Source organism: Pseudopodoces humilis, chromosome 2 (assembly GCF_049639895.1).
Source record: "Pseudopodoces humilis isolate 2021_Gansu_Grassland_sample_001 chromosome 2, ASM4963989v1, whole genome shotgun sequence".
NCBI lineage: Eukaryota > Metazoa > Chordata > Aves > Passeriformes > Paridae > Pseudopodoces > Pseudopodoces humilis.
In genome coordinates, this window is record NC_142201.1 from 74,787,700 (window position 1) to 74,801,965 (window position 14,266).

Sequence of the window (14,266 nt, forward strand, 5' to 3'; positions counted from 1 at the left end):
GGAACTTCCCCGTTTATTTCGCTACAAACGCCGAGCTGTAACCGATACGGCGGCCCCGGCCCAGGCACGCGGCCCCGCTCCGGCCGGGAAACACGCGCGGCAGCCCCGCCCTCCAGGGGGCGTGTCCCGGCGCGGCCCCGCCCCGGCGGTGCTACCACTTCCTGCCCGGCGCCGTCTGTGTCCGGGTCGTTCTCGCCGTTCCCTCCGCAGCCGATACCGCCCGCGCTCGCTCCCGCCCCCGGCGCGACACCCGCTTCTGGGAACGGGGCGGCGGCGGCGTCTGCGAGCGGGGAGCGGCAGCGCCTGGTGGGGCTGGGGAGGGCCAGCAGGAACGGGGTTTCCTCGCGTTTCCTCACCGCCGGTCTCAGGAGGCGGCGGCCAGGGGAAGCGAGCCCGGGGGGGCCTCGGCTGCGGGCCCCGGCAGCGGGGCGGCCCCGCCCCGAGGCAGGACCATGCCGGTGAAGAAGAAAAGGAAGTCCTCGGGGGCGGCGGCGGCGGACGACACCGGCCTCAAGAAATGTAAACTTGGCAGGTACCGTCTCGTGGGGCGGCGGCCGGTGCCGGCGATCACGTCCCGGGCCGCTCCTCCCCGGGCCCGGGGCTGCGGCAGCCGGGAGGCTTCCCGGGGCGGCGTGAGGCCGTGTGCGGCCCGGCAGGAGCGTGGCCGTGCCGGGGGACACGTCCCGGTGCAGGTGTGGGGCTCGCCGTGCCGGCCGCAGCGGCGGCGTGCGGCGTGGTCACGCCTCGGCGAGAAACGGCGAGAACGGCTCCTATTCCCGGCTGGCTTTGCCTTTGGCTGTACCTCTAGGGGCAGTTCTGGCATTTGTCCCCATATTCGTTCAATCTCCCTGGGGTAGGCGGCTCTCCTCGCTTTAAGGTTGCCAGTACCCAGCGTGTCTGTGCTAAATCGTCATTTCCTCTTTTTCTTTTTTCCCCCTTTTTTTCCTTTTTTTTTTTTTTTTTTTTTTTTTTTTTTTTGCAGTGAATTGGAAAGATTGGTCAGCACACTGAAAAACAAGAGCAGGAAAGGTTTCTCTAATAAATACAGGAGTGTGAAGCATCTTGTTCATTAACTACTATAAAAATACCACTTTATGTAGTGATGCCCAAAAGTTGCTGTTAGAATGATAAGCCATTAGTGCAGTGTAGCAGGAGCTTACAGTGTGGCTTCCCCGAAGTAACTGCCTGCTTCATGTATTAGACCTGGTTAAGAATGCCAGTAAAGCAGCAGTTGCCACTAGTCCTGAGGACATGAGGATACAAAGGACTTGCAAAATCAACACTACGGGAATGGCTATTGCAAAAAATTGTGGCATATGGCCTTTATCACAGGCTGGCTTGAGCTTGAGCTCAGAAGTACCCAGGCTCTTATTTTGTTATGACTGTTCATTTTGGGTAACTATTCTAGACTTCACTTTCTGTGGTCATTGATGACCTTTTAGTTTCAGTCAGTTTATTCATTGCCTATAAATAACTGTTCTTGTGCCAGCATTATCCTCTGTAGCACTTTACTCCCTCATGGTTCTGTCTCAAAGTATATTTGGAGGGAACCCTTCTGTTTTCTCATACTTTGTTTTGTATACTTAAAAAATCTAAATTATCCTGGTTTGTAATACCGACTTTCAGTTTCCTTGCTCATCTTAGCCCTTGTTTGCATGTGTTCAGTTTCAGTTTGTCTTTCTGGAACACCGTTAACCAAAATTTTATGATCTTAATTTCTTTTACTTAAAGGGCTCTCATAGCTCAAAAAAAAAAAAAAAAAAATTAAACAACAGCCATATTCTATAGTTAGTAGAATATGAGCTAGTTGGGCAAAATCTATAAGTGAGAGTTCATGCTAGGTGATCAGAAAATGTTAGATACACAAGCATTTTTGGCATTGTATTCTTACACAACAATTTATTGGTAATATTCTTTAGTAAAATCAGTGATTACAAATAGATCTATGTTAATCTGGATAAAGCAAATAAGCAATAGCATACCATATGACACTGCCTCTTTCTGGTGACTTGTGTTCCTAATACCAGTTGGATGGATGAATGTTTGTAGGACACCTTTAATTCTAGTTTTCAGCACAGAAGGCTTCTTCTTAGAGTGTTGCGTTCTTTTCCAGTGAAGCTAAAAACGATACATGGGGAGTTAAAGTTGTTCGCCTCTCTCAGAATTGAACTATTCTTCTCCTGTTTGACGTTTTAATTTTAAAATTGCAATGTGGGAGCTGCATAATTTTAAATCCTCTCATATGATTAGCTCTCACCTTATTGTTAGAAATAACCTTAGCTTGTTCAAAAAGTCTGTAATTTGTGTTTGAAAGGAGGATGCATTGAAAAGGTGCTGCAACTCCATACTGATTTAAGATGCCTTGGTGTAGTCAGTGTTTTTACTGGAAGAAATTCTGTGCATTCTTTTAATGAATGATGAGTTAGAGAATTCACTTCCTAGGCAAACTGGGTTGTGTTACATAATGAAGACAATGATGAGGGGAAGCTGTGTGTGCTGAGCAGCTTCAGTCTTGCCACAGATTGCACACTACTATTCTGGTATATGTACCAAATATCTATAGAACTTGCAGGTATAATATAAACAAATTGACCAACTTTTTTTCCCAAATTTGGATGGTTAATTATAAATAGCCTGACTTTTAAATATGTCGAACTCTGCAGCTTCTGTTGACCTTAATGGGATCTGTGCATATTCAGCACTCTTGAAGATCAGGCTGCTTATTAGAGACCTAACATTAAATGCCTGTATAAATATAAGTAGATAATAAGGCATTTGAATTACTGAGGAGTGATATTTTGGCCATCTGTGTGGAGATTTTTTTTTTATTATGTATCTTCAAGATAACAGTATTTATGCATATCAGAAAAAATAATAGTTGCAATAAATTGGGCTATGACATGGTTGTAATTTAAAGGTAGTTTTATGTTCCAACAAGAGTTGAGAATGACAGTTGCCTTTTATGAAATTCACCATAACTGTAGGTGTATATTGACCTCGTAAAACAATTTAAATAGATTAATAATAAATGTTGTGTAATTTATTTTTTCCTATTTTTCACGTATCTCATTAAAATAATGCTGTTCATCCCTGTGTTTTTATTTGCTTCTGCAGATCACAAGCATCTGGTAAAGTAATAAGTGGAGAGGAACATTTTTCAAGCAAGAAGTGCCTGGCTTGGTTTTATGAATATGCAGGTAATACACAATGCACTCATGTTTAAAAGGTTATGGTTTTGTTTTAAATAAACCTATACATCAAATACTACTTCCATTTTTCTTTTTTTATGCTGATGTAGACATAAAAATATATCCATATTTGCTTCTTCATAACATGCCCTTGAGTTAGTATAGCTTTTATTATTACCTTCTTGGTACTTGGTCTTTCTGACTTGCTTTTCTTTACTCTATGCTTTATAACTTTAAAATGAAATAACAGTTGTTGAGCAGTACAGTGTTGAACTAGGATATACTGAGTGACTCTACTTCTTGTTTTGAAATTGTCAGGTAGAAGTCAGGACACTGAGAGATAATTCAGATTGATGATTACTTATCTAACCATGTCTTTGTGGTCATATTGGAAGGCTAATGACATGGGTCATGATTTAAGCTCCTTGGATTTCTGTTTTACAGAACAAAATAATAGAGGCTTATATTGTTTTTCCATCTGAGAATTTGTACTAACGTTTTCGATATTCTAAATAACAAATGTCTCATTCCAAAAGTATTTGAAGTAGCCTCTTTTAATAACTCACAATGGCCATCAAGTATCTGATTTCAGTAAATATGCAGTGTATTTTGCAGAATTTATTACGCTATTACTGATATTTATTTACCAATTACATGTTTCTGAGCTCAGGATTTCTAAGTTTTTATTAATTTCTGGTCTACTCACTACTTCAAGTCCATCATAACTGGTTGGTGATTAAAACTCATTAATTGGCAGATCTTATAATGGAGCAAGCTGCTGATTTTATCTGCCAGCAATTGGTTTGAGTATATTTATCAGGACTGATATTCTCCTTGCAGTCTTTTCACACCACTGAAGTACTCGTGTTTATAGTAATCTGCTTTCTACTTTAGGTTTGAGGTGTGCTTTTCTGGAGTAGAGAAATAATAATTAAAAGTTAATTTTCTTGTGATAAATGCATTTGCACATTCTTCAGAATTAATGTCTGTGAATTTTGTCTTTTTGTTGAAAAAAATAAGTGAATGTAGGAGGTTATATTTTAGTTAACCAGTAATCAAAAAGTGGCACATTTCCAACAGGAGATAGAATTCCAATTAAATTATATTAGAAGATAAAGATCTTTCCATTGAGAGATAAAACTATGAGATGTATATGTGGTTTCCGAACCAGAAACAGATTCAAGTTTTTACTTGTCATTACCAGTGAACCCTTGTATGTGTTTCTCTTCATAACTTGCATTTATCTTTTTGTTATCATTTTCTATCTAACACTGTTTGGCCTTGCTTGCGTAGGCAAAATGTCCTTTGCAATGTTTTTCAAGAGGTAGGGGTTTGTGATCTTATGTGTCAGTTACATTTTATTTTCCTGTAAAAGTAGTCATTCTCAATAGTTTTTATTGACCATATTCTTATCTCACAATGAGTAGTTATTCAAAGCACATTGTCCAAACTCTTAGTCTTCTGTTTACACTGGCAGCTGATAAAGTGGAGACGTGTATCACCAAGGACTCTGCCTATTATAAGTAGCAAAATTCTCCAAAAAGTTGTTTGGGAAGCTAAAACCTTTCTCTTTTACATGAGTTCATACTTACTAGATGCTAATTTAATGATCCAAGACACATCAAAATACTGTGTTGACAGGCTTTTTAATAATATTTGGCTGCCCAATAAGAGTCATTTTTAGAACAGGCTTAGTCAAAATAACTGAAACCAGAGGGAGATTAGAGGAACAAATCACCCTAGAATGTGTCTGTGTGCACTCTTTAAATGCACTATTTTGCTGCATTTAGAGACTTCTGTGTTAAAATGGAGAAATGACAGCATAACAGTAACTGTTGTGGACCTAATCAATCTGTTTTCATTGTAGCCCTAAACGTTTTTTCTGCTTTCTATATGGCTAGCGTGCTCAGCATTTCTTCAGTTTATTGTTATCACTTTGTTTATATTACTCAGCATCATAAAACTCATCTTACATTATTTGCAGATTCACCCTCTTCTGTGTTAGTGTAAACCCATATTAGTACCATCAAAAGAATAATATCTGTAATAGTAGCTCAGACAGAATTAGATTTTTTTTTATTGTTGATAAAATAAGTTTTCTAAGAACATTATTCATAAAGTAACATCAGCAGAGAGTAGCAGTACCCAAATTGTCTTAAAACAATTGACTGCCACAATTACTGGAGTTGAGCTGCATCAATAGGGAGTTCAATGGAGTCTTTTGAAAACTCGGATACAAAACTAAAATGGCTCGTCTGCTATCATAGGGACACAGTGCACAGCACAAACATTTTGGTGTAGCACATAACATACATATCAATACAATTGCACTTGATAGAATAGTTCTAGCTTAAAAACTACTTAATAGTGTAATCCAATGTTTTTAGGAATAGTTGGGGTGCAGTATAGCCTAATTATTGTGCATAACCCTTGTGAGCAGTGAATGTTACTTGGATTTCACTCTGGTGTGGTTTTTGCTTTGAAGGTCCTGATGAAGTTGTAGGCCCTGAAGGAATGGAAAAATTCTGTGAAGACATCGGTGTTGAACCTGAAAATGTAAGTTTCTTTCATAGTGTTAATAACACCTAAGAGGATATTACATAAGGTTGAGTTCTGTATAAAGCTCTTAACTCCGCTAAGAGTTTTTCATCTTCCTGCTTATAGAAGCTGCTCTAAGATATTTAAGTTGAATACATCAGTTATACTTGGCTGATGTGTGAGGGTTTTTTTGGGGGGGTTTTAATATAGTAACACTTAATTTTCAAAAATTGAAATTAAGGGAAAAATTGCATGTAGCTGAATTTTTTAATGGTAACAAATATGAAGACCAAGCGTGTGTCACAATTGCTAGAATGTCTGAACGCTTTAGAGTTTTATTCTTGGACATTAGTAAATCAGCCTTTTCTTATGTACTGACTTCTTTTCCTCCCCTTATTTTTGTTTCCCCTAGATTATTATGTTAGTTTTAGCCTGGAAACTAGAGGCTGAAAGCATGGGGTTTTTTACCAAGGAAGAATGGTTAAAAGGAATGACCTCATTACAGTAAGAGTTTTTACATATCTAATAGAATGATCTAATTTTATGATTGTACCTCTAACTTAACTATTCTTATTCTGTTTCTTCTGTGTTGAAAATAAGACACAATAAAAAGCTGGCTTTTAGGTCTTGTTTTGATCCACAACTGCAAAATTAATCCGATGGGTTCACTCAAAGGATTAAGTTAGTGTCATTCTACTTAGCAGTCATAAATAAGTAGATCTAGAGATGCATATAAGCATATCTCAGGACTGATATTCTGGAAAAATTTTACTGATTTCTGACCTTTATAGATGAGGGCTGCATGAATAATAATTTTGGCTATTAGTATTATTTATTAGATGCATTTCAGAAGCCATGCTTAATGCTTAAGTTAAATAACACCTTTTCAATTTACCTCTTGCTCTTTCTATTTGCATTTGGATTTTTGGTGAGTTAGTTTCTTACATTAAAGTGATCAGCTTTTTGTGAGGATTACTTCAGTTGTTATTTTTTGTTTGTTCATTGTATAACTATTTGTGGTACCCTAGTGTTTTAAGGGTGTCTTGTAATTGACATTACATTATTACGATATTGAACTGCATTCAAGATTACAAATAGGAGCTACTATTGCAGCTAGAGCACAGTGAGAAAAAAGGGTTGATTTTACCCTTGCCCTAGATTGGTTTGGGAAATTGTATCAGGCAGATACCCTCTGGTTACTCAGAGCTATGGAGTAAGTGACTCTAGACTGACTCTTAACTCTTAATTGATTTGGGATCAGGCTTCTGATAGATACCTTGATTATTTCATAACTTTCATGAGAAATTTAATAAATTAAGATCTGGAATGATATAACTGGTTGAAATTCAGAATGATGGAGATTGAATTCTGGGTGCATGATTTTTCAGATGCAGTGAATGAGTATTGGTCACTTATCAGAGGTACTTAATTTTTATGCCCACATAGAAGTTAGCTGATCTCACAGAATGCAAGCACAAAGATGTAGGAAATCAGACACTTGTTCATAGCTGATCTTTTAGACTTTTTTTAATAATTTGCTGTGACTGGGAACCTTCTAGTTATTTTCAGAACAGAGCTGGTCATGCTATAGTCTAAATGTGTTTAAGATTGAAAATAGCCTGCTGCTGTGTGTTTTCATAGAAACAGATTCTGGTGAGAGCACTTGCCTAAGCCTAAAGCAGTTCATGTGTATGTTTTTCTTCTCCTGTTGTTCTCTAATAAGCTGTCTAAGCAGCTGGGTGAAGCAGAGATGCTCACATAACAGCTCAAGATCCATTGGCTAAAAAATACATGCAGGTTTTGGCTGTGAGTGAGCAAGCGGCTCAGTGGCACTTAGTTGCCAGCTGGGGTTAAACCATGATGAAAGAAAATAGAAACCTGTAGATACGCGCTGTTGTTGCTTACTCAGAAGGGAAGATCATATTATGGGATTTCATCTGGAAAGGGGTTGTATATTTTCTCCTGAAAGTTTTGACAGAAGTTTGAAGGAAAAGGATTTTACACTTAAAACAGTAAAATATTACTTGCTGCTACTTGCAGAGCTTATTTTTTTTTTCTTTTAATTTTTGTGTGAAGAAATGAGATTGAAATGTATTAAACCCCCAGAGTGTATTCTAGTCAGAGTTCTCTTACAGAATCCTTATTTCAAAATGTGACAAGATGTCACACAAGGTGGCATGAACAGGGTTGGGTGGAATTCAGCTCAGTAGTAAGATACCTAAATGTTTGGTTTATGTGCAAGAGCTGCATTTCTTAAACTCTTATTACAATCTTTGGAGATCCAGTCAGTGTGATGGAACCTAGGGAGGTATCCAGTTTGCCCTAAGACCTAATGACTGGTCACCTGAATTGCTCTTAGAGGTTGCTTGGCTGGTCCTCTGTGAATGGCAACACCTGAAGCTTAGGACATCCATCTCTAATCTAGCAGTTAGATGTCAACATTTGGGTGCCTGAATCTTGAAGTGGTATTCTCTCTGTACGTTGTTTCATAATACACTGGTGAAGTTTGCTGTCTAGAGATGAGAAAAATAAATTTGTGGTAAGGTAGCTACTGTCAAAATGAAGGTAAATTAAGCTGTAAATAGCATCTTATGAGACCTAAGCACCTTAGGCTGGGACATTTCCAGTATGTTGTATAGGTAGGGTGAATTCTGCCACACACGTGTGTGTGTGTGTGTGTGTATATACATACATATGTATGTGTATGTGCAAGCTCTCTTCATGGCAGAGAGAGAATCAAGTACATCTGCTAGGCTGTTTATTTCAGCTACTTTAAGTACCTTCTTAGGTATTTGTGGTTTTATATTTAATAACATTTTGTATTTATATTTATAATATAAATATAAGATTTATTAAAGACATCTATAATATATTATAATACATAAGTATATATTAAATATATTTAATATATTTTTATATTTAAAACATTAAATGCTTTTGGTTTAATGTTTGTATGCATCTTAGCGATTTTTTCTTTTTAGTAAAAAACATATGAATAGCTACGAAATAGAAAACATTGGAATATCTTAGTAGGAGTTAATGAATCATTACTTCGTCCATGTTAACTATGCTTCAGATGATCTCTCTACCTCAGCAGAAGTTGAACTACATCCACTTTGTGCTAGTCTGGGTTTTGTTAAAAATGTGACATAGGGATGAGAACAGAATGTAGTAAGCTAATGTCTAATTTTGTTGATCTTGAGGTAACGCTATTTAATGATATCTTTCAGTAAAGACTGTCTGTACAGGAGTTTAGTGTTAATTCACCTGTGCTAATTAGAAGATTGTTCATGTTATTAGGAAGATTATTCTAAGTATGGGTGACCTCAGTCATCTTTTTTATGGTGCAACCACACAAGCAGCTGTATCTCCGTAAAAGAGGAGTTTGACAATTCCTTGCCTCTTTTTGGGAGGAAAGTCAGTGGCTAGGTACAGAAATGCCCTGAACAGCTTTAACAGAGACATGTCCGTGTGTTGGGATCCAGAGGGTGTGCTGGTGTATGATCCATTTGGCTGTTTGGTTATAAATGCACTGATTATAAATTGCTTAGGAGTCTTGACACTTAATAATTGCTCATTTTCATACCAACTTTTGAAAAAGAATCAATTGCATCTTAAAATATACATAGCCAATACTATAGTAGACAATAGTCAGCGTTTTACTTTGCACTTAGATTTATGATTATTTGAACAATTTTAACAAAGTAGTTTGTAAGAAATCCAAACATACTGAAATTTACCCATTGTTTACCCATGATACGGTAAATAATCTGTCAAATTATATTTAACAAAATGTGTGGTAAACCCACTATAGATAGCTTATATATGTCACTAGTCAACTAAATTAGATAAATTAAATAGGTAGATTTGTCCTGAAATGTGTAAAACGTTCTGTTGGAAGTATGAGGCTTTGAACATAGAAGATATATGAATAAAAAATACGATGCCTTTCTAGCATATCATAATGCTGTTTTAAGGGTTAAATAGTAGAATACAATTAGATAGCTGAAGACAAAAAAAGTAATTTTATCTTTAGTTAAGTTTACCAAAGCTCACTTAACAAGAGGTCTTTTCAATTTGTTACATGGTTTATCACAGAATATGCTAGTTGTCATCTGAATATATAGCCTAATTAGCTAATAGTTTTATTTATTTAGCACCAGTATTGGCCAGGACTCAGTGCTGCTTTAGGTAGATGCTGCTAGAGACAAAAAATAATAAAAGGTTGCATCAGTTGGAATTGCTACATTTCTCTTGTCGCAGTCTGAGAGACAGACTGACAGACAGCTGTGCACACACAGGCTGGCAGATCTGAGGAACAGGAAGTGTCAGCTGTGAGCAAAGCACAGCATCTCATCAACCTGCAGTACCCCTGAAGGGCCCTTGCTGGGGGCCTGTGTGACAAGTCCATGTGGAGCTGTTAGAGGTGCAGATGCATTCTCTGAGAGGCAGGCTGCCAAAAGGGGGACACGTGACCAAAGGATGTGTTTCTGTACAGCTGCATTTCTGAAAGTATGCTTCTTCACGAAGGATACAAGGCAAGGTAGATGTTTTAATTTATTCTTTTTTAATCATGGCAGCTTTTTTATAAGAATAAAATGTCCTGTTATAACTGTCCTATTGAGTAAGCATTTTCTGGAGGATTAACAAGGTTAAATTGTATTCTCCTTTGCCATTGTTGCTGAATCTGACCCATTTTCTATTTGGAAACAAAATTCCTTGCTGAGTAAGGTACAAGGAGATCTTTTTGCCAAAGGGTTATTTTTGCCAAAGCTTTATCCTGTTGACTAGTGGACCTGTACATGCTTATACAGCCTTTGATTTTTGAGTTGAAAAGCTACTGACTAATTCAGGTGATTAAGGTTTTATCAGTCATAAAACATGAGCAGACTGGTATGTTTTGCAGAATACCTGTTCAATCCTGCTGTTTGTAAACACGCACTTCAAAACTGCCTGTTTAGGGTTTGTGTTTTTCCAATATTTGCAGCTGGATTCTACCCCTTAATGCACACTGAATGTTATCTTCAAACGTTCATAGTGATCAGAAGATAGGATACTGCTGGGTGTTAGTGTAGATTGCAGAGTTTGGAATTAAAAGACTATTATTTGAGATGTGAAGCCTGCACTTGGTATTATGTTGCTGATATATTTAAAACAAAAAACTTGCTTACAGAAGCCAGCATTCACCATTTCAGTAAGCTGCAAGTGTTAAGTATGTTCAACATTCTTTAAGTGGGTTTCACAGTATTACTCCTGTATAGCTAATGATTGCTATTTGCTTTGGCGATTTTAATTTTTATGTTACCTGGCATTTTTTTCTTTGCCTAAATGTTGTGTTTTGAACTCCTAATATTTTGTTTTTGGTTTTTTGGTTGTTTTTTTTAAGGTGTGACTGTACAGAAAAATTACAGAGTAAATTTGACTTCTTACGGTCACAGTTGAATGACATTTCATCCTTTAAGAATATCTACAGATACGCCTTTGATTTTGCAAGGGTAAGACTGCTGAAATGTTAGGAAAGTTCTTACTTTTATTTATTTAACAAGCTTGTACTTGATTGGTTTCTGTGCTTTCTTTATTCAACCTTAGGAAAAAGACCAGCGAAGTCTTGATATTGATACTGCAAAGTCCATGTTAGCTCTTCTGCTCGGAAGAACTTGGCCACTGTTTTCAGTATTTTATCAATACCTGGAGGTACAAGTTTCCTTGACTTTGTGAATGTTGGCATAGTAGTTGGACTGTTCTGTGAGAATATTGTGTTTATTTTACTCAGGAATGTATCCATATTGCTCCTTTTCCCTTGCTCAATGTGCATATGAAACAGTGATGTTCTTGTATGCATCACAGATCCTTATCTTCCTCCCTGTGCCCCAGCCCCTTTAATTATCAAAGGCAAATAAAATTCCATCTTGATTATACTATAAATATAAATTAAAAAGTAAGTAGGAGAGCCCCACTAGTTGCTTCAGCTGCATCTGCACTGATACAGGTACAGTGTGTGGGTACCTCGATCTCTGGCTCTCTCTGGAGGATTTTGGTCAGCTCAGCTGCTGCAAGTGACTGACTCAAGTGAATGGGTGTAGGTTGTGGAACACATTAGGCTCGACTATTCCCTGGCTTCAAAAAAGTACTAACACTGCAAAGGAGATGTCCTTATGATCATAATGTATTGTACCCTGGAGAAAAGAAGATATTTTTTTTTTTTTTTTTTTTTTTTTAAAAATAGTTTGTACTCGAAATATGTCTGAGTTAGATATGCCCTGCTTCAGGGCAAGGCAAAAATATACCAGTTTTTGAAGCTTAGTGGTGATTTACTGATTTCCAGGTTTTAGGATATGTGATTTTGCTCTGATCTTCCAATAAATCATTGTAGGTAGTTTCATAGCTATGAAATACATTCATGTGTAGTATTTTTAAAGATGGAAAATCAAGCAAGTAACAGTCATTGTTACCCATTAAATTGTTTGTTAGGAACTCATTGAAGGTAGAACTAGATAAATGAGATGCAGGAGTACCAAATGCCACTTGACATTTTAATATTTTGAAATTACTTTTCCTAGCAATCGAAGTATAGAGTTATGAACAAGGATCAGTGGTACAATGTACTAGAGTTCAGCAGAACTGTTCATGCAGATCTTAGCAACTATGATGAAGATGGTGCATGTAAGTATTCTTAATGTTTTGCTTATTTAGGTATTAGCAGAGAATTTTATAATTGCATAAAACAAATTTCTGTAATGGAAACAATACTGTAAAGTATAAATTTTTTTCCCGACAATGTAAGGAAAAGCAGCCCTGGTAACCATCCATCTTCAAGCTGCAGGTACTAATTGTTCTTAATTGTATGTCAGGGGTATAGTATGTCAATAGTATGATGATTTACTTGAGCCAGCTTGTATTCAGTGAGGGTCTAGTGAAGGTGCTTGCTGCATACAATCATAGACTTGCAAGCAGAATTATAAAGAGCAAAACCCTCATTTTGTACTAGTATATAATAAACTCTAGCTTAACAATTTTTGCCTACCTAGTAGTACTTGGGGCTGAACTGTCCACCTGGCCAGTAGTCAGTCATGCCATGACTGAATTGCATAAATCCCATTTTGGTCCATGTTCTAATTATTCACAATTTTAAACACTTTAGGAAGAACGAATTAGTTGTGCTAATTTACAAGATTTATAAAATTATTTTTATGCTTTCCATTCAGTTCACTTCACCTGTCAGATATCAGGAACACTTTTCTATAATTCTATATAGTAGTTTTTGGGCACTTTTTATCATCCTTGGATTGGAATGATTGTACTAATCTATGAGTATTTTACCCCATAGGATTGACATGGATGTTTCCTAGACCAGTAGCTTTAACCCTCATACTTAAAAAGGAGGTGTTTGAAAGACATTGCCAATTATAACTCCGTTTATTCCACTTGCAGGGCCTGTACTTCTGGATGAATTTGTTGAATGGCAGAAAGTTCGTCAAGCGTCATAGCAAGAATTCAAAAGAAAATGCAAACGTTTTTTTTTGGTGCCCGCCTGTACACAAAGTAATGAGAAAAACAAAGGATTGCATTTTCATTGATAAAAGAGACTTGACAGTAATTTTTTTTCCTTTTTTAAGGAGACTTTCTTGTTACATGTGATATGGGCATTGAACCACACCTCTTCTGAGACTGAAAGTTGGAGTTCTTGTTTTGAGTCTTATGTTTATAGCATTTACTTCAGAACAATAAAGATTCAGATTTGTGACAAAGGCCTAAAAGTGAAGGATGTCCCTTGAATGTGAGTGTGGTGTCTATTTTTAAAACCAAATCTATAAGTTATCTTTCTCAAAAGTGCCCTTTGCTATGACTTTTTGAAGACCTTAAAAATGCTTAATTGGCACTGTTGCTTGCTGTTGGTATGATTGTCTTGTGTGGAAAATGTTAGAAAGAATGACTGACTTTGGAAGCCCTGGGTGGGAGTGTGCTAAATATTCGTAGTAAGTATTGTTCATGGGTTGTGCCACAGTTTTCAGCTCCTCCTGGAGATAAAGGCCTTAAATTCCTACTATTGTTTTTTATTTGTTTATTCCCCACCCAGTGGCATGGCATTTAATGACAGGCCCTTTGAAAGCAGAAAGAGCCATTTGCTCTACTCCTATGTGCAGAATGGCTGGAAACTAACTGCCTGTACCTCAGATGCTGAACACAGTTACTCTTTGGTACAGCAAGGCAGCTTCAGATTTTGACTGCTATTCAGGCTTTTTGGATTGCTTTGTATAAAAGTGCAATTTATATTTTAAAAGGGAAAACTGGGAAGACGTGGTTTCAAGCTTTGCTTCTTAGGTGTTTTAGACTGGAGGCACTCATGACCTTTTTTTCCTTCCTGGATGGTTTTCATAATGTAAATCAAGAAGCAACTATTTAATCACCTACTTTTGACCAAGTAACAGGTTGTATGTAACAGGATATTAATTGTCACCCTGTTACTCTGTATTTTGAGTCCAGTAACTACTGTGATTGCCTTTTTAGGCATTCAGTACTCATGACGACCTTTAAATACA

General features: G+C 37.4%; 1 protein-coding gene across 1 annotated transcript; it reads left to right on the plus strand.

Moving 5' to 3' along the window:
* The first annotated feature begins 176 nt into the window (after positions 1–176).
* DCUN1D5 (defective in cullin neddylation 1 domain containing 5) lies at positions 177–13,502 on the plus strand. The gene is made up of 8 exons (XM_005516219.3): positions 177–532; positions 3,115–3,197; positions 5,674–5,744; positions 6,139–6,230; positions 11,113–11,221; positions 11,316–11,420; positions 12,287–12,389; positions 13,158–13,502. Exons 1-8 carry the CDS (start codon positions 453–455, stop codon positions 13,211–13,213), a joined length of 699 nt encoding a protein of 232 aa, XP_005516276.1. The 5' UTR covers positions 177–452; the 3' UTR covers positions 13,214–13,502.
* Positions 13,503–14,266: the final 764 nt, after the last annotated feature.

Bases quoted from the DNA above. Each gene is read 5' to 3' on its own strand.
- DCUN1D5 (XM_005516219.3), top strand. From the start codon at position 453: ATGCCGGTGAAGAAGAAAAGGAAGTCCTCGGGGGCGGCGGCGGCGGAC. The intron at 3,198-5,673 runs GTAATACACAAT...TTTGCTTTGAAG, and splicing joins TTGGTTTTATGAATATGCAG to GTCCTGATGAAGTTGTAGGC. The intron at 12,390-13,157 runs GTAAGTATTCTT...TTCCACTTGCAG, and splicing joins CTATGATGAAGATGGTGCAT to GGCCTGTACTTCTGGATGAA.